The 21,257-nt window shown below is 37.5% G+C and overlaps 1 protein-coding gene across 1 annotated transcript in view; it reads left to right on the plus strand.

Annotated features, from left to right (window-relative positions):
* The window catches only part of MED13 (mediator complex subunit 13), a 79,082-nt gene that overhangs the window by 33,967 nt on the left and 23,858 nt on the right, over window positions 1-21,257 (plus strand). Inside the window, exons 4-12 of the mRNA XM_048823742.2 lie at window positions 2,802-2,947; window positions 4,848-5,045; window positions 8,083-8,277; window positions 11,368-11,530; window positions 11,870-11,980; window positions 13,162-13,845; window positions 19,891-20,107; window positions 20,658-20,742; window positions 21,110-21,231. Coding sequence (XP_048679699.2) covers window positions 2,802-2,947; window positions 4,848-5,045; window positions 8,083-8,277; window positions 11,368-11,530; window positions 11,870-11,980; window positions 13,162-13,845; window positions 19,891-20,107; window positions 20,658-20,742; window positions 21,110-21,231 — 1,921 coding nt within the window. The remainder of the gene's footprint in view (window positions 1-2,801; window positions 2,948-4,847; window positions 5,046-8,082; window positions 8,278-11,367; window positions 11,531-11,869; window positions 11,981-13,161; window positions 13,846-19,890; window positions 20,108-20,657; window positions 20,743-21,109; window positions 21,232-21,257) is intronic.

The raw sequence follows: 21,257 nt of genomic DNA on the forward strand, positions 1-21,257 counted from the left end.
CCATATGTTCAACACTAGCAGCCTTCTTTCTGGTCATCAAAAGCTAGCCAGTGTAGGAGCTATTTGAATCTCTCTGGGATGGGATTCAGGAGTCTTTCAGTTTCTGAAAGAATCTTGCCTGGGTCTCCTGTTCTACTATCTACCTTCCAAGGGAGAAACTTTGGAAAATGACAATTAATAAAGGAAGAGGTGAAGAAGAGTGTTTTCTGCAACAATGCATAGTGGAAACACTGTTCAAGTAGGGCTGCCCAGACATCTTCCTATTTCCCATGGCGAGATTCCAAGTGTCTGTGCTTCAATGCTTGCCTTCTCAACTAGAAGACATAACTTCCTTTTTATTCCCTCTCTCCAGGCTAACAGGTGAAAGTACCTCATGAGGTGAGGAGAGGATGCACACTGTGCCCAGACTTCCTCCTTGGGCTTGCCAGTTCAGGTATTCTGATCACCTGGCTCTTGTGCAGGCATTGCCACACTGACTTAGTGACATGTAATTTCTCTCTTGGAGAGAGTTGCAGGAGTTACTCAGCTTTCTTTCTCTTAGCAAGGTCTGAGCTGCAGAACCCTTGGAGTTGTTAAATGAGGTTCATCAGGCCATCTTTAGAATATTGTAATTCATGTATAATGAAGTGAAAATAGTTTTCCATTTGGATTTTCAATAAAGCACCAGTTTGAATTACTTTTTCTTGCTTAGGAGACGCTTGGTATGACCTTCCTTTTGGACAGGCTTTACACCCTCATTCAGTTGCTTCTAAGGTGGATTCTTAAGGGTCTCCTTAACTTCCTTTCTCCATGTGGACTTGAACAGCTTAATGGGACTTAGATACCCTAAATTTGCACAGGAGAAAATTTCTCTCTCAGAACATACGATTGTTCTGTCTTTCACTTTTGGCATCAGCAGTGACTGTCCTGGTTGCAGAGGAACAGCCGTGTTAGTCTGTATTCGCAAAAAGAAAAGGAGTACTTGTGGCACCTTAGAGACTAACCAATTTATTTGAGCATGAGCTTTCGTGAGCTACAGCTCACTTCATCAGATGTTTACCGTGGAAACTGCAGCAGACTTTATATACACACAGAGAATATGAAACAATACCTCCTCCCACCCCACTGTCCTGCTGGTAATAGCTTATCTAAAGTGATCAACAGGTGGGCCATTTCCAGCACAAACCCAGGTTTTCTCACCCTCCACCCCCCCACTTTCACTTTTTGCAGGCATTTGAGTTAAGTTGGTGCTGCCGTCGCTCACAAGTTGGACTGCCTGAATTTTTTTTGTTTTTTGTTTTAAATCTACCATATCAGAGATTCTTTAATTTCCCAGAGCAGGGAAAAATGTTCTCCCTGTGGCATGTTGGCAGGGATCTTGAGTTGTCTCTTTCCTAGTGATCAGGTAAGCATATCTCATACACCCCACCTCAAAGGAGTGCTTTATCCCACCTAACTCTCATATGATTGTAAGAAGGTAGGCATTTTTGAACTAGAGTAATTACATGCTAGGTATTAGTGTATTTCATAATTAAAAGCAAAACAAACAAAAAACAGTGTCCGCAGTTCAGCACTTTTATTATCAATCTTACTAAATAGTGACCAAGTAGTTGCATGTAGATGAAAAATGATCCAAGGAAATAAGTTTTAGTTTCAAAATTTCATTGTGTGGTTATAAAAAAACTAAACTGTAAAAATTGAGAAATGCTTCTGAGGTCTGATCTGTGTGGCTGAAGAAAAACTTCTGTTTCATTGCTGACGATCTATAATGGATTTTTTTTTCTCTTTAATTCACTGTATTAACACTAAATAAATTGTCTTAATTTATTTGAGTTGTATCGAGGAGGCATTTAAATGTTTTATCTCAGCTTTACAGAATTAAGTGGCTTAAATTAATCTATAAAGACCATTCATGTTAACACTGCCAACTTGCTTTGAAGGAGCAGGGTAGACCCATGATGCATCAGAAACTGGGAGACCTGTTTCGAATTCATTTTCTTTTATCACTAGGAATTTTATTGTGATTTATACTTTTCATTGGTAGGACCTTCCTTTTTTTGTTTATAATATACAAATTAAATGTAAATCAGTAGAGTGAGAGTTCAGGAAACTGAAAAATAAATTTCCTGAAAGGACTTTGGTGCATGCCACATAAGGCACAGTCAAATTGAAAATGTTGAAAGTGTAGAAACTTCGAAGTGAAGTTTCTAAAGTGTTATTCAGTTGAGAAAATTTAGGGCTTATATGTAAATATTAAGAGCATTGTCCAGTAATAGCTGCAAGAGAATTTGTAGGTATTCTGAATTCAATATTCCAAAACCATGATCATTTTTTCCTAGTTAGCTCTCAGTCAAGTGACTGGAAACGTTTCCTATTTTCTATTTCAGCATTAGAACTTTATATTCAAAGTTTTTACAACTTTTTAAAAGATGATCTTCAAAGGATTTGCATTTAAGATTGAGCTTGTACTTTTTTTTTTTTTTTTAACTACTTTGACATCCAAAGATGACAACACGTGGCTTTTGGGTTTTGTTTTTTTGTAAAAAACCCCCCCCCTTCTTTTACCTGAAGAGAGAAATCAAGAACATGATCTTCCCTTTGTCTGATGACCTTCTGGATGTTTAAGAACATGTTTAGTGTGAACTCTCTTGCAACTTTGTTGACGGAAAGAGTGTTGAATCCTTAACAAAGAGCTCTTTTCCCCCAAAAAATATTTATCAGTCAGTGAAGATAAATAGGTGTTAACAAAACAATCAAATTAAAATCTTTAGCAATTCTCCTTAATACTATGTATTTGTTTTACCCTCTTTCTCTTTTCCCAGTGAGCACTTGTCCTGCTCTTTCACCTTTTTCTTGCATGGGGACAGCAATGTTTGTACCAGTGTGGAAATCAACCAGCACCAACCTGTATACCTTCTTAGTGAAGAACACCTTACTCTTGCCCAGCAGTCTAACAGCCCTTTTCAAGGTAGGTTTCTGTGACTTATTTTAATACTTTTGTTCTTGAGCAATCCTTCATTAGCTAATCTAAAGGAATGTTGATGCCAAAACGGGGGGAGAGGGAGCAGCAATGAAAAGTAGGTTTATAGATTTGTATGACTCTATGCTGCTCCATTCATTTTTGGCCACTGGTTCTGTCATAACTTAAACATTGTGATAAAGCTGATGAGAAGCAGCTAAATCATCATCCTTTTTCCTAAAGGTTAAGGAAGGCGATCTTCCTGTGTATCAGTTGGCCTAAAGAAGGGGGGGGGGGCAAACTCATTCTGTGGTGTGGTGAGACAACTAGCTTTCTGGTCTAGTCCAACTGCAGAATCCTTACCTCATGATGTTTAGATACTGCATTTAAAGACCTTGTTGAAAAGTAAATAAATCTATAAAACTTTCCTTTCCTGTCCATTAACTTACTCTATGTACATCCATCACTCCCATCTATTTGTAATCTGCCAACACTTCAGGGATTCCCATTCTTAGTTAGGTGGAGCAGGAATGCCCATCTCCTCCCCACCCCCGAAACAAACATTTGTCTTCCCCTTGGGGAACTCCTTCACTTTTGGCATTTTAGAGGGGTGGGCATGTAAAGAAACAGCTGTTCTCTAAGCTTGGTGCCATGAGGATCAACATCAGTGGCAGCAGCAAGTGTTGGGGCTGGGGGATGGCAGAGCACGAGCCCAGTTCTGCAGACTCAGCAGTGTTAGCAAGGCAAGTGTGTCAAGAAAAAGTCCTTTCTTGGTGCGTCTGGTGCCTTCTGGCAGCAGTGACAGGGCTACCTTTATGTTGCACATTTCCTGTGACACTCCTACGTTTGGGAGCCCTGTCTGCATTCCTACAGCTCAGCCTAAATGTCATGCATTAGGTATATCATTAAGTTTATGGTCATATGTAAATTAGCTAATTAATAATTGCATAAAATACCACATATGGGACCGCATAAAACTTGTGTAGTGACATCTCAGAAAGCTGTTGCATGGCAATAGGATCAGAAAGTGAACAGGAAGGAGGAGAATCTCTGGTGCCTGTGCGGCTTTGCCCATGAGTTCCCTCTCCAGTTCCAGCTTGAGCTGTAGCACAGGCTGGATCCTTTTGAAGATGGGAAGAGAGCTTGGGGGCTGGATCTGATCAGTGTGCTGTGTGTTTGACACCCCTGTTCTAGAGGATGAGCTTCCCTACTGGCTACTATGATTAGTTATCCTATATGGGAACACATTAGCCTTGTCTATTAATCCTGTTCCAGAAATAGTGCTGACTGTGGGTTGTCCTGTTCTGTGCAGTTAAATTGTGTTCGGAAACAGTTTAACTGCACTACTGCTGATGCCTATTGATAATGGGTAACTTTCCTAATGTAGGCAAGACTATCATATTTCCTTGTATGTAGTCAGTCTGACCTATTTCTATCATCATTTAATTGTAACAAACAGAAGGGGGAGATGACCACATGTAGACCATTGGGCAGCAAGTTAACACTGTCACAAAGAAAGCTAAACCAGACTCTTGGATGCCACAAATTCATTTTACCTGCACATCTTCACCTGTTCGTGTGCACAGACAGCTGCATACTCCTTTCTATCCATGATGAAATTTTCTGTCACAGATGTTCAGGTGGATTAACTTCTAACTGTTATGGTACATTAATTCTTACATAACTCATCTTCTTTCAATACATATACATTTTAATGAGGTATAATAAATTATTGTTCTAAGATATGAGTGTAGGGGTCTTCTTATTATCCTGTACTGTAGTGAGGTGCAGTCTAACCTGTCATTTAAAATGGATTATTTGGTTGTAGATATTGGCTGAAATCCTAGTCATGGAGGAGGTGCAGATCATTCTCTAGGTGTGTCCAAAAATTGTTTGTTTGTATATACAGTTATCCTAAGTCCATTTGGATTAAATGGCACACTCACAGGACAGTCATTCAAGCTCTCAGATTCATCTACAAAAAAGCTGATTGGTGAATGGAAGCAATTCTATCCTATCACATCTAACCTGAAGGAGGGCTCTGAGGAAAAACAAGAAGAGATGGATTGGGAAGATGACTCTCTGGCTGCTGTGGAAGTCCTTGTAGGTATGTAATCTTAATGCGTGTTGCTTCTTTACTGAAATTCTCTGGCCAAGTAGGAGCTGGCTTATTTTAAAGGTGAACAGTGATCTTGTAAACTTTTGAATGCAAGAGATTCCTGAATCCGACTTTTATTCTTTGCTGTATGTTACACAGTGTTTTGAAGAATAGTTTAGCTGCCTTTGTTTTGCTATACCAGCCAAAATGATTCTATAAGTGACAAATCCTTGTCAATTACCTGATGCAGGTAAGAAGGGAAGCTTATTTTGGGTCCTATAGAACATTTTTACAGCTAGAACATAAATGGCCATTGACAATTTCTGTCCTGAAATCTGCTCTAGGAGTGATAGAATAGTATTTCTTCCCAAACTTTTGAAAGCTAAGGCTCCTTCAGAAAAATGAAATCAATTTCATCTCCCCTTCAGTCTCACTATGTGATGTTCAAGGCCTACGCAAAATGAGTGGTCGTTCACAGTAGATTGTGTTGATCTTCATAATATACTTTTTCTTCTTATTCCAGTTGGGTACTGGAATAGTTAACAATGTTGACATTTAAAGTAACAATGTTGGCATCTGAGTTTAAACCCAGTGAGATGAATGTGAAAGGGGCGTTTCACTCCTGAGAGTTACTGCTTCAGGTTCTCTGCAAACTTGGACAGACCTGGTTGCATTGGTTTATAGTACTTGAGTCACATCTTCATGGCTTTCTTCACATCTATGGCTGCTAGAAGCTTTAAAATTAAGGCCAAGGCACTAGAGAACAATTGAGGCTTGTCCACTGTGTCTTCCCCACCCCCCCAAAGCTAAACTCTGACCGGAAACCTTTTGACCCATCAGAGCCCTGTGGGCCAAGAGCTTTTGGAATGTTGCCAGCTAATGCAGTTATTTCTTTACCTCAGGTGCTGCAATGTGAAGGCTTGGAGTTTAAACCCTGATGCTGATGCATGATGGGAATGTTGTTTGTTGTACAGATTAGAATATTTTTTGCCTTCAGTTGGTTTTTTGTTTTTGTTTAATCTATAAGAGTTAAGAAATGCCAAATTCATGGTGAGCCATGCAAGCTTAATTTGTCGGTTTGTGCATCATGATCTTTAATCACATGATGGCATACTGTCTTTTTCCACAGGGCTGCGGCCTCCATTTGCGCACAGGCGGGACACACAAGGGGGCTGAATTATGGTTGCATAGGCAGCTGTAAATCTGGCATTTCCTAATATTTGAGTGCTTGACTTTGTAATCTAAATGTTCTTTTACTGTTTTGTATGTAATATAATTGTAATTAAAGGTGTGGGAAAAACTAACTTACATACATGATCACCCTTTTCTAAATCTTCTAAATTAGTTTTTTGGAGATGGATTTTGGGAAAGGTTTCTTTTCATGTGTCTCTTAGAACCCTGCATGTTTTCTCCTTTCCAAGTTTTCCATTATGTATGTATGTATAATTGAGGTAGCATTTAGAGGCCAGGGCCTCCTTTGTGCTAGGAGTTGTATAAATATAATAGAGATGGTGCCTGCCCTCAAGAGTTTACAGTCTAAGTCTTTAGACAACAGGTAGATACAACAAACAAGCAATGAGCTGCACTGGTCAGCATTGTAGAGTGCTTTCATAAACCTTAGTATTGAGCCTCTGGATTTGATACACGAAGCCAAGGATAACTTCTTTCCATAAGAGCCAGTCAACAGTGCTCTTCAACTGACCAGAGAATTCATCATTGAATGATCTAAGACATTCCCAGTGATTGTGCCCACTGTACTCAGAGCCCCTGTTGAACTGGAGTAAAAAACTGGGGATCAAATAGGAGGTCCTATTAGGCAAGACAGAGTTCTTACTGAAGTAAAATTAATTGGAATCTCTAAATTGCTTTGATTGAATACCCAGATGCTTTTTGTCTGTCATGTTTGGTAGCCTGTGAAATTTCTATTTAAGGAAACCCAGCATATATTTTCAGCTTTTTAGAAAGTTTTAAAATATTGGAAATTGTTGACTTTATTTGCCAGTTTCACCTCCCCCTCTTTCAGCCAAGTAACTTATATAAAGCCTATGTCTGCACTCTCCCTAAAATGTATCTTCTCCTGAGCTGAGATCCTGTACCCAAAAGTTTCAGAGGAGACTGAATTTTTACAGAAAAGAGATTGTACTGTATGTCCTCTGAATTACAATCTTAATTATACAATTTATTTCTATAATTAACAGCTTAATTTTTAATCTATAAGTAAGACATACAAGGTAATCTTTATTTCCCACACTTTTTAAAAAAGAATAATGGAAAGAAATGTGAAAAAAGAAAACCTGACTTGACTATTAAGCCAGCACAAATATGTGACTTCTATTTGCAAGGCTAAATGATTGGAAATGCCTTAATTTTACTACTGTAGCTAACTGTTCTTTAATAGTTGCAAAGAAGCAAATACTTGGGGGTGGGAGGGATTAAAATGAAGAAACTTCCACCAGAGTGGAGTTGCCACAATAACAAGTATGAATTAATTGACAAGGAATTCTGCTATTGAAGGAAGTTGCTTTATTGGAGAAACTGGAAAAGTAGGGTAAACTATATTGAATGACTGACAAGTAACACATTCAGAATAGCAGTGGACAGGAGGATAATTACAAGAAAGGGGAGCTTGTAATGGTATTGAAGCTTATCACAGTAACTGGTGGCATAATCACCATTTAGATGTTGGAACCCCTTGTATAGAAAAAATGGTTTTAGACTTTATCAGAATACCTCTGAACAAGTACTGGTCACTGGTACTGCAGCACTTATAATACATTAACATAATTAAACTAAACCTCTCAGAATGACTGCTGTTCAGTCATTATTTATGAAACAGTGAAAGGAGCTGCATAATTGGCCTCAAGTTATCTAGTTTTCTGGCTTGTTTTAGTTCTCTCATATAATTTATAAGGAAATAGATAATGTTGCAATGTGATTTAAAAACAGAACAAAACCCTAACGATTAGAGAGGAAAATCTCATATTTGCTTATATAGCTGGTACTCATGATTGAGTTGAGTATATAATGACTGTACCCTTTTTTTCAGCTGGTGTGCGAATGGTCTACCCAGCATGCTTTGTTCTAGTTCCTCAGACAGACGTTCCTGCTCCTAGCACTGTGGGGGTTTCTCACTGTTCAACTACTTGCTTGGGTGTCCACCAAGTGCTTGCTTCCACAAGAGATCCTGTCATGTCTTCTGTAACTTTGACTCCACCTACGTCCCCAGAGGAAGTTCAGACAGGTATAGTCAATATTCCCTTTTCCAAAAAGAAAAACTGTCTTGGGGTTTCTGCTTAAAATAGGCTGTCAGAATGTTTAGATAGTATTCAGAGCAATTGATTTGTAACCTCCAGCATGTTGTCCTTTAATTGTCACTGTAATCCTAAAACGGTTTAAATTGTAATAATGTACTAGATGTTTTTATCATTAACACTTCTTTGACTTTTTTTATAAAATAGTATAAAAATGGTATTTGCAAAATGGTTGTAATTTAAAACCTGAACATTGATTTGGCTGGACAGTACTTGCTACTGTTATGGAGAGACTCTTGGTTTCGGAGTGAAAAGGTGACATTCCCAGCCTCTTTACAGTGCTTAAAGGCTGATTCCAGAGCATTTTTATAATGTTGAAGAAGGCCGCTTGCTTTCTCATCCGTGAGCAATCACAGGTGTAGTTCTGAGTTGTCGATCTGCATCAGGATAAAAATCTCGGAATTCAGGGGTTGGGGAAAGTCTGAGTGTTAGCTCTGGAGCTCTTCTAATGAAGGTCTAGTCACTGCCTCGAGACTTTTGAATACCTCCGGAGCCAGGGTGGATAAAAATCAATGATTTTAAAAACAATATTTTTTAAAAAATTTAAATTCTGCATTTTTCTTTTTAAAAATAAAGCTGTTTATCGGAATTTCAGACTTAATGTTAGCCTATATTAAGGCCTAAATTTACTATGAACATAATTGAAACAACAAATAAAAAAATATGCTGTGCCAATGAAACCTCTTCATCTTTTAATGAGTTAGTGTTGCTTTTTTAATTATACACAGAATTAGAGGAAAATGTTTAGTTTTTGAGGTCAGCTCTAGTTTTATAAGTGTTACTATCATGTACTGCATTAAGCATCTGTATTTTTAGTTTTTACAGTTGAGGAAATGCTGATATTTACATTTTTCCAAATGTAAGCACTAAGTGTTGTTGTGCAGAAAAGCTTCTGCATTCATTACTTTTGGTTTCAATCTAGCTAGCAGGCGCAGAGAGAATATTTTCTTTTGGACTAATTCATTCAGAATTGAGAAACCAATGGGGAATTGAGAAACCAATGGGGAATCGAGAAAGCTGGAGAGCTTGTTTTTCCTCTTCCAATCTGTGAATAAAAACCAGGGGACGAGGTCTGTTAGTTTGAAAAACTTGAAGCACATAGGCACAGATTATCAAAAATATTTAAGTGCCTAAATATACAGATAGGTGTCTCGTAAGACCTTAAACAAGTTTGGGTCTGTTTCCCATTGATTCTGGTGGGGATTTAGGCACTTTCAAAAATCCTACCAGGTAGTTGACTGCATCTTTGGGTACCTAAGTACCTTTGTTTTGGATTGTCATGGGCCAGATTTATAATCAGTCAATTTACTAACTCTAGCTAATGATTCTTGTTTCAATAAATCAGTTTGAAATACAAAACATGAGTAAAGTTTTTGATACTTTCATATCCAGCACATCTAAGGTATTTAATTAATAAAACATTGGTGTGTTTGTGCATTTTTAATCTAATTCCAATTTTCATCCAAATGCAGCACGAGACAAATCACAAGTAAAAATATCATTTAGTAAATACAGAAGGTATTATTTTCTAACATTAAAAATTAAATGTGAAGTTCTTAAACATTGCTTAAATAAATGTGTATAATAGTATATCCTCCTGGTTAGCGAAAAGTACTAAATTTTAATGTAAAGGCTATATATATATATATATATATATATATATTTTCTTTTTGCAAATTAACATTTTGTAGTGGTTATACCAACCAAAGAGAATGAACCATTATTTAGGAAAATAATTTTAACCTTATTTCAGATTTGTATTTCTTAGTTAATTATTGTAATAAAATTTTCCTACTTGCTGACTCAAATGGGCGATTTTAAATAATTTTGGATTGATCATCAATTTCCTGCCAATTAGGATTGTCTATATGTATAATACTCTCTTGCTGCCTTGTCTATCTAGTTTTAAATATCTCAACCAAGGGGGTGTTTCCTGTCTGTCATATAGTGTACATGTTAAATTTTCATTAATTTTTTAAAAAACCTCTGATATGCCCTTTGTGCCATTCTACATAAGTCTTCTTCCTTTGGAATTTATATCCCGCAAAATGGTTGCATTTAATTATGCATCTGTGTACCCCCAATGAATAACATGTTAGATAATTGGGGAATATCAAAATATAGTAGGAATTGCAGAAGACCATGTTAAGGGATGGATCTTAAACCAACTGAAGTTACCGTAAAGATTCCTGTTGACTTCAGTGGCCTTTGGATCAAACTGTAAGTCAGCTTTTCACGATCAAACTGTATGTGGTTGAAGGATTAAGAATTATTTTATACAGTTTACATGTTTGTGGGTGTTTTTTATATCTATATAAAGCACGCGCGCACACACAAATTACGCACAAATATATACTTAAGAATTCCTGTTGGTGCTGCTTTTAGTTTGAAATGTGTATTTAAACTTGTTCCTTGAGAAAAGAGGTGCAGTATTCATAGGGATATATTTTCTGTTGGGGGAGGGAGTCCTTTTTTTCTTTTTCTTTTCAAATTTGGCTCATGAAGAAAAATATTGACCAGAGGCTGCAGAGTAATACACCTCGTTCGGGGTGAGGGGGTGGGGAGAGAGAAGGTCATTCAACTTGTGGTAATGCATGAAAGAGGGAAAACGGCAGGGATTATTTAATATGATCACAAAATGCAAAATACATTTGTTCTTGGATAGGCTCAATATGTTCCTATTGCAGGAGTAAGATTCTATTAAACACTCAATGTAGCTTCTAAAGAAATTGAGGTGGCATAGGAACTCACTTCAATTTAAATTTGTATACTGTTCTTCCGTGTGACAGGACACTATCTCACTGTATACCATGTATACCTACAGTTTTTTCTACGTTTTTTATTCCTAATTTTAAAATATGTAACAAAATACATCCCTCAAAGGATGATATTTTGTTTTGCCTATTGGCTGGAACAGTTTTTGAGTTGTATGGACCTCTATAGTCATGTTGTCTGGTTGGCTAAAATCTTTTTTTCTTTTTTTCTTTTTTTTAATTTTTATGCTGCTTTTCTCTTTTCAGTTGATGCTCAGTCAGCCCAGAAGTGGGTGAAATTTTGTTCGGTTTCTGATGGATTTAGCTCTGACAGTACTAGCCACCATGGTGGCAAAATCCCTAGAAAACTAGCCAATCAGGTGGTGGATCGAGTTTGGCAAGAATGCAATATGAACAGAGCACAGAACAAGTATGTACTCCTTTCTGAAACTGAAATTAAAGCTGTATATTAAATATTATGCCTTTATATATAAATTTATTTATATATAAATACTGTCCAGCTTCTTGCTGCACAAAATGGTTTGAAGCAAGGCTGCTAAAGCCTGCTGTTCATCAGCAAAGCGTGTTTTACCTTTGAAACACTTTAAAAAAGTAACTTACTGCGAATGCTAGTTCACATTGCTTATTTCTTCAGTATAATGTTTATCATCTTTCCTGACTCTTGTATCTATTAGTTTTTACCCTCTGCTAAATGTTAAGAGGTAACATACATTCTAGTTAACAGTAACTCCCCAATATTGAATCATAGGAGAAAGTATTCTGCTACATCAAATGGCTTATGTGTTGAAGAGGCAGCTGACAAAGTAGCATCCTGGGATTTTGTTGAAGCCACACAGAGGACAAATTGCAATTGCTCAAGGTACAGTACCCAGTAGACTTGTCCAATAATGTAGACAAAGTGAAGTATGCAGGAAGGGTTTTAATGACGGATTTGGGAATACTAAACCATAACTGTCTGTACTGTGGGGGACCTACATGATGATTTAAGTTGTGTATCCTGAGTCCTGAACTCCATTATAGACTCTTGGTGAAGGGCTCACACCTACAATTAGACTAACAAGTGGATTTTTCTTTCTTTGCATGGATTAGCACAGTGATCTAATGGCAGCTAAATGTAGATTTCTGGATTCAGGTGTGGAATCCTGAGGGCACGTAAGGCCTAGGACTACAGAGGCAATATGCTCCCTCCTAGTCTTTAGTATTCTTTAGCTAGTGCAATGTGGTGTTGGCAGGCATAGGAAGAAAAAGCCAGAAAAAGAGCTGGTGTGGGGCCTTGAGGATTTGGGAAGGAGATACTTTTCCCTTTGGTGGCGCAGTTTCTGCATTCTCCAGAGGGGTGGGTGGATTTGAAACCCCTGTTATGGCCAATTAACAGCATTAAGCAGCACTTACCTCCAGTCAACTTCCCACAATAACTAGAGACCACTGGAGAAACCTTGTGTTCTAATTTCCAGATTTCTATTATAGTTTTTGCTTTGAAAAGGAGGGGTGGGGAAGAAGGTTTCCGAGAACACACTAACAGTTGTGTTTCAAATTTAATTGAAGTACCATTAATCCCAATGGTAGCCTAGGTTGGGGCTTTTGGGCTTTTAGACTTTTTTGTTTTGTTTTTTGTTACACCACATAGAATATCAAATGTTATGTGGCTGTGATTTAATGATGGAATTTAAGAGCTTTTCTGCACAGGCACAGAGGAAAGTTAATCTGAATTAACTAAAAGTGTGAATTTAAAAGTGGATTACGTGGATTTTCATAATTGTATTTCCCAGACCTGAAGAGCTCTGTGTAGTTCAAAAGCTTGTCTTTCACCCCCAGAAGTTGGTCCAATAAAAGATATTACCTCACCCAACTTGTGTGTCGCACTTAAAACTAGGCAACCATATTTTTCCTGCTTCACTATTCAATACCTTCTAGAATATTTTGAAAAATTCTAATTAACATGTTTATTTTTAAAGAAAAATCTGATTCATATAAAATGAAGTACAAGTGTAGATATACTTCAGGGATTCATTGAAATGTTATTCTCAATTTGTTTCCCAGGCACAAAAATCTTAAACCGAGAAGTTCGGGTCAGCAGGGGCAGGCACCACCTGTAGGCCAACAACAACAAGCAGCTCCGAAGCACAAGACAAATGAGAAGCAAGAGAAGGGGGATAAGCCACAAAAACGCCCTTTGACGCCTTTTCACCATCGTGCATCTATTAGTGACGATGTTGCCATGGAGGCAGATTCAGCAAGTCAGAGGCTTGTGATCACAGCACCAGACAGTCAAGTGAGATTTTCAAATATCAGAACTAATGATGTAGCAAAGACTCCTCAGATGCATGGCACTGAAATGGCAAATTCACCTCAACCACCACCACTTAGTCCTCACCCATGTGATGTAGTAGATGAAGGGGTAACTAAAACTCCTTCTACTCCTCAGAGCCAGCATTTCTATCAGATGCCAACACCAGATCCCTTGGTTCCCACAAAAACAATGGAAGACAGGATAGACCCCTTGTCTCAGCCTTTCCCACCTCAATTCCCAGAAGTTATAGAACCTACAATATATGTTGGTACTGCAATGAATTTGGAGGAAGATGATGCTAACACCACTTGGAAGTTTTACAAAGTTCCAAAGAAAAAGGATGTGGAATTCTTACCACCACAACTTCCAAGTGATAAATTCAGAGATGATCCGGTAGGACCAACTGGACAGGACAACATAACGTCAGTTACAGAGTAGGTACTTTTTTAAAGCACTCAATAATGTAACTCACTATAAAATAGCCAAACTGAGTCTCTCTCTCTCTTTTTTTTTTTTTTAGCAGACTAGTATGTCATTACTTTAATACAGTATGTGGTATTTGAACTGCAATCTCATTCAAAATGTCAATGATTTTTATGAAAGGACATTTGAGTTCCACAGTAACCCTTTAGGAACTCCATTCATACAATAGACTCAGCATTCATTTGTGTGAGTTTGGAAAATGTTGGAGTCCTTAGAGAAAAAGCATTAAAAGTGCATTGTTATAATTTTGTGAGATTCTTAATCACAGAGCTGAATCTCCAAAAAGAAAGGTTGGCTTTGTTCATTGAATCATAGGTGTTTATTTGTTATCAAAAGTCAAGAACTTTTTACCATGTGGAAATATGTCATGAAACAGAATTGGTACTGTAAGTTTGTCTGCTGACATGGGGCCCAAGATATAATGGCCTTAAAGTCACAGCTAACTTTAAACATATGAGTGTGAGTTGTCCCATTGACTTTAATACAACTACTTGCTTGCCTAAGGTTAGGCACATGGGTAAGGACCTTGCTAACTCACAGCTTAAATGAGGAGGAATTGAAGAGCACAGTCAAGGTACTGTTCATGTTTCCATCATTCATCTCTCTTTTGCAGCTGACTTGTGCCTGTTTGGGACCGTAAAGTGTATTTACCCCTTCCCACTCAGTGGACACACACAACAGATCTCTAGTTGTCCAGTAGAAGGATTGGTATTTTCTGTCAGATTCGAGTTTAACAACTTTCAAATCTTAATTTAATATTTCATGATTTAAGAGGCTAGGCTGAACTGCAACTTGACTTTCCTGTTTGGTCAAATTCTCCTTAAAAACTGGTTTGATTGTTTTTATAGTTCTGACTTTTTGACATTGTTGAGTTTCGCTTTGTGTGATCCAGGCCACTTGAAGGCACATTAGTAAAAGTTAGCCTGTTAGACAAAAAGGCATCTGCTGCTTCTAAGTGAACACAGGAGAAGAGTTCTGTCCCTTGGTCATGGTTTCTTCAGGTCTCTGGTTCAGGTCCACTCTAAGTCCCATTCACCCCCCTCCCCCCCCACCCCATATGCATTATAAAAGGTCTCAGACCCAGAGAATCTTGTAGGTGTGGGAAGGTGCTTGTAGTTCCAGTTTTAATAGATGAATAAATAGAAACAGTATATGTTTGTCCATATATCTGACTAGCTTTTGTATGCTGTAATGTATGTTCCTTTGAATACCTATTTAATTCTCCATCTTGTTTGACTCTTCAAAAAGCTCAAATAATTTTCCATATAAATGTGTGCAGGAATATTTTCAGAGCAACTCCAGCCTGTGTTCCAGCGTTGCCTCTTTTTTCATAATGGGCTCCAAGTAGAGACTTTCTACCCTTCTGTGTTCTTCTGCCTCTTCCCCTGTGATCAGAAGAACCTGGCACAGAAGAGGAAAACATGTCCTTGATAGTTGGATCTGTCTGTAAGCTAGAATTCTACAGTCAGTTATCTTGCAAGTAGGGCTGCTTTGATAGTCCTTTCTAGGTGGAGATCCAGGCTGGTACCACTGTTTGTATAATTAGAAAGACTAGGTCTGAGGAGCATGCTGAAGAATGCTTTTGCTCCATGCTGTTACCTTAAAATTAAACTAGTGTTTTATCTAAAATGCTGGACGATTTTTGGGGGCTAAAAATATTGGTCTCAGGTAGCAACATAGCTGTATTAGCACGTATTACATGTTGAAGGGATATAGAGCAAGACGCCAGCAATGGAAACTCTTGTACTGGACAGGGAAATATCTGGAAGATTTTAACAGTTCAACTTGGCAGATCAGCTCTGTTTCTGATTGGACTTGCTTAGTATGTATAGTCTTTAGAAACTGGGAATTTTTTTCTGAGGACATTTGATTCCATTTTCAAAGAAAAAGCGTGAGCCAGAGACTGATTTCCCCCTCCCTCCCCCCCATATTGAGTCATCTTTATGTATAAAATAAAGAAGACATCTGTAGGTTCATACAAGATAATTGTGATTGGATTCATTCTGTTAAACTTTAGAAGCTTTGTATAGTCTGTTTTACCTTTGTTTCAAGTGCTTCAGAAGCTGTGGTGAGAAAAAGCAATTGATCTGAGTGACCTTTAGGCAGTACATAGTAGGTATTATTACTGGGAGCAGTGGAGGAGTCAGTCATGCTGCCTGGAAGACATCGGTTTTTAAGAGGGGCTACAACGACTGTAAAATATCTGGAATCTGCTTGTTGGCCTGGTTGTTGAGGTCAAGGGACTGTAGTTATCACTGTTGCAGTGCTCCAATCAGTGCTTTATATTCAATGTGACACTTCTTTTGTGTCTTGCAGAAGTTCCTTAATAAAGAGATTTGAGGTTATCAGTCAAAGAAAACCAACTATTGAGGTGTCTGTTGTTGGTGCTAATAGATAGCCCTCAAATCTCATGGAAATGCTTACTTTTAAATCTTTCTTCAGGGCAGACAAACTTATTTGGATAAGACTCAGTCTAGGTTTCTTTTGAAAACTGGTTTTTCAGCCCTCAGTAGAAATGATCCTCAAGCCACCATGAGTTACCTCCTTGTAGTATTTTAGCATCATAAGAAAGCTTGAGCTATGTGGATTTTTTAAGAAACACTGTGTTCCATTCCACATAGATAAAAGGGTTCAGATTCTTTCAGATTTTTTAAATAGAAATTGGTTTAGACGCTTAGCTGTAGTGAGATTTATATCATTTTGCCCAAAATGTTAATTTGAGTCTCACTCTGCAGCTCACTTAATCAGCCAAAAGAGAAACCTTTCTCCTGCTTTTTTTTTTTTAAGACCTCCGTAGTTTTGATAAATTATGGAATGAGTTAGAGGCAATAGCTTTTAGTTTTAAAGTTAATTTGATTGAGTCAAAGTAATAGCATCTCTCCTTTTTATATATTAAACTAGTCCTTTGGATATATTTACCTACTCTTATGCCAGTTTTTCTTTTATGGACCTGCATCTTTCAGAAACGCTCCTAGATTGGTATAACAATGCTGCAGAAAGAGAAATGTTTCCTTCCTGTAAACTCTAGCTACAAGTTCATGTAGCAGCAGAAACTGACTCTAAAAAGTATTGATGACTTTCACAGTAGAGAAATGTGTTTGAGGAACAGTCCTGTTGATTGTGTATTTTTCCAGTATGAACCATATTCTTCTCTGTCAAGGCAGCAGCTGTAAACCACAAGTAAAATATATATATATGCAGGGCTTGAAAACTTACTCACCACTTTGTAGGGAGCTTCTCCTGGTGAAAGAAGGTGCCTGATCCATCCATGTCAGCAAGATTTAAGCTTTTATTTAGGTGTGTGTATATATATATTTTCAAATTGTAGCCCATATAGTTGAAAAGAAAACCTTCCAACTGTGAACTGTATGCAAACAATTGCAGTGTTCTTTGTGGAGATTGTAAATAGTCAGTTTAACTCTGCTGCTTATAGCTTTCTAGCATCAACAGAGTGAAACTAATAAGACTGTCAGTTTCACTGGCCATTCAGAACCCTTTGTGTAATAGTCAAACTGACAACTATCATAACTATTCCCCTCTCTTGCTGTTTTGGAATGCTGAGAGCAGCAGCAGAGGTACAGGAGCATTTCTTCTCTCTATCTTTTATATTGGCCTTTGGGTAACAGTTTTAGTTTTCCAGCTAGCAGGTGTCTGGTAATTATTTCAAGGTGTGGTGGGGTTGGGGTGCAGCATTACATTGTCAGTTTCTTCCACCCTTCCAGACAGGAAAGGAATATGTATTCTAATTCAAGGTTTACTCTTGTCGGAGTGAGAAGTTTCATCTTTCCTTTTTTATAGCCTCTAGTTTAGTTTAACAATTTATTGACTATAATTATTCCAGAATAGCTTGCTACTATATATTTTTTTTCCTTTGGATAATTAAAAAAGAAAGCAAATACTTTCTTCTCGCTGTTTGTCTTGTTACTCAAATTGCTTGTTTCTAACAAGTTAGTTTTCCAAGTCTTTTTGTTGTGTTAGTTTATATAGGATGTTAGAAAAGGGAAAAGCACTCCAGCTGTATCAAGTGTTGCTCCAAATGTAAATGCCAGCTGTCTCTGACGTACAGTCACAGCAAGTTCATTGCCTGCCTGGGGATAATCCTGGAGATACAAGATCTGATCAAGCATGTCATCGTTGCCTGAGAAGGATGGGTTGAAGTCCCTGTTAGCTGTAAGATGCTGCACAGAAACTATTCTAAATAATGCCAGGGTTATGGGATTGAGAGTCAGGTTATTTTCTTGGAATGCGCTCCATTTCAAAGTGGTCTTGATTGAAACAAAATTGTTAAATTATACTTTTGCATCCAATCTACTGTTTGTCTTATGCTGAGAAGATGTTTAAGGTTCTGAGGGAAGCCTGAAAGCATCAGTGTGTCATCAGGTGTGGAGGTTGAGGTAGTTCCTCCCTTAAATAAATGTAATTACTGAAATGGCTTTTGCTATCCTTTACTCATTTCTGTAGGCCTCTTTGTGGTGTCTCACAAATGTGTCCTATTCCACATTCCAATTACTCTTAACCTAGTCTATCAAAACAAGCAGTGGTAGTTGTGGGGTCTCTTTGGCTTCTCTTATGGGATAGCATTGACTGAAAAATGGGAAGAATAGAAGTCCGCTGAAGATTTTTTTTTTTTTTTTTTTTATATAGACAGGGCTGTGATTTTGCTCTGAAACTTATGTACCATAAATATCCTTGTCAGCTCATGTACCATTTGAGCTTATGGAGTGAATGAATTCAGCAACAAGGCATATCTCCGTGATCTTGGTGCATCTGGGACACAATAGAGGTTTATACAAACCTGTTGTTGAAGATGCACCCACTTTTCTCACTGGCCGTTATATTGGGTTTTGGAGAAGAAACAGCTTTCAAGCAGAGAAGGTACAGGTATCTGAGTTTGGTGCAGACATCATACAGCTACATTGGTACTGATGTTGTTGGTACTTTCTTGCTGTTTGAAGGTTGTATTTTGCTTACATCCTCTCCCGTCTTTGGTCAATGGCTGCCAGATTAAGTTTGTCACCTATTTTGGGGTAGATGGTGCAAAGAGGGGGATGTGTGTATATAACCATACCGTAGATTTGTTTGTTTCCTACTTTTTTCTTAAGTTCAAGATGGACATTTTCTGTGCTCATGAATTTCAATTTCTAAGGGTAGGCTTATTTACTCTCTGTCTTCAGGAATATCAGTTTCATAGGTGTAACTGTTTGTTGTGCCAGCAAAAAAATTGCTGATAATGTCACTACTGTGTTTAAACGCAATAGAATGTTGAACATTTGAATGTTTTACTGAGCTACTCCTATCACAAACTTAGATGCGTTATCTACATGCTTTGTAAGCTCCATTATTATTTAGATTATTAACCCAGAGGCGCATGCATGCTGTAAGAGTCTTCACTTTTTTGAATACCGAAATGTCTTCATAAAACAAGCAAAGACTAGCCATCTGTGACTGTTTGCATACTGTAATTGCATGTGTTACTCTTTAGATCCACCCATGTCCTGAAGAAAGTTTAAATTCCCAATTCTCTGTGTGATTTGAGTGAAATGCGCAGAAACTTAGACTCTAGTAAAAACATATAATTTTGCTAAACCAATTTAGTCAATTACTCTGATGACTTCAACTTGGTCATTGTTAGTCCACTGCAGTTCAGCACATACTGCTGTCGTTGGTTTGGTAATTTTGTACTTGTTCAAGAAATGGCAAACATTTAATCTGCTGTGAGACTTTTTGAACCATCTCTCATTTTTGTCTGGGTTAAGGTTTCTGGAAAGGACTATGAATACATTACGCTTCTGTGGTACTATGAATGACCTGCACATAAAAAGACTTTTAAGTTGTGCAAGTGATCGCTTAACCCTTCTCCCAGAAAACTTTTAAGAGAATCCGTGTTAGCTAAAAAGTTCTTTGGAATTGTGTAATAGCAGATGATATTTCATACTTTAACCTAGGCAATAGATGGTTGATGCCGCTTTGTAATTGTATTTTTTTCTTCTTTGCAGATTAATGGTGCAGTGTAGGAAGCCTTTAAAGGTTTCAGATGAACTGGTGCAGCAATATCAGAGTAAAAACCAATACCTAGTAGCAGTAGTGTCTGAAGCTGACCAAGAACCTGAAATTGATCCTTATGCATTTGTTGATGGTGATGTGGAATTCCTTTTTCCTGATAACAAAAAGGATAGGCAAAACAGTGAAAGAGAAGCTGGGAGAAAACACAAGGTGAGTAAAGGAATGATGGCATAAATCAATAATTGGATGGAAACAAATTGCCTTAATTTTAATAACGAAATGGTACTGAAACTATGCTCAGCATAGGTGGTACTACATAAAGAATTTTTCTCTAGCAAATCGTCATTAAAAATGCTTGCATTCAAGCAGAAATGATCAGTAAAAGTATACAGTACAGAAAAAACCCTGAATTGTAAGTTTTTTGGACTGCTTACTTACCTGAACACATTATAATAGTTTATTAACTGGATTGGTGTCTGTCCTATGTCTTTTGGATTTTTGTTTGTTTGTTTTTTTTAATTATGCAAGAAGATAGAACTATATTATGTAGTATTGGTACTTTTATAATATTTTCAGTACTTCATGTGCATTAGGTTTAAAAAGAACTATTTAGGAAGTTTTAACATGTTTACAGATCCTTGCCGTGTAAATATCAAAACCAAAACAATAATCCTTACAGTGAGAAGAAACATACAATAATATAGATAGGTTTTTTTTAAAACAGTCTTCTTCCATATATCACCTGTGCTGCTTTTTTCAGGCTGAAGATGGGACCGCTAATGTTACGGTTTTATCCCATGAAGGAGAAGATGCTATGTCACTGTTTAGTCCTTCTGTCAAGCAAGGTAAAAATGTTTGTTTCAAAATGCAATATATTAATGACTTACGGAATGGATAACAGAATGCAGAGAAGTTTTTAGTAACATCTCATGCAACTTTCAAAGTGTAGTTATATCTTTTCAGAATTCAGAAGCTACTTAGTAAGGTAACTTTCACTACTGAACCTTGCAAAAATACGTTGGTTATAAAGTTTTAAAGTAAGTTAGTGAAAAGTGAAGGGGTCGCACTTTATGCATGTGCTAGTTCAGTAAGAACTGATAGCATCTGGATTTCTCCAGTTGAATAGTTTTAAAAAGAAAGAAATCCCAATTTAAATAAATATATCGTATCTACAATGCTAAGGTGAGCCTAAAATGTTCATATTCTTTATAGATGCACAACGTATTGCTGCTCACGCTCGCACTGCATCAACTAGCCTGTTTCATGAAACAGACTTGGTAGTCTCTTATACTGACCTTGACAATCTCTTCAACTCTGACGAAGATGAACTAACAGTAAGTGGTTTGGTTTGCAAAAGTAA

This window comes from Caretta caretta, chromosome 17 (genome assembly GCF_965140235.1).
Source record: "Caretta caretta isolate rCarCar2 chromosome 17, rCarCar1.hap1, whole genome shotgun sequence".
Taxonomy (NCBI): Eukaryota; Metazoa; Chordata; order Testudines; family Cheloniidae; genus Caretta; species Caretta caretta.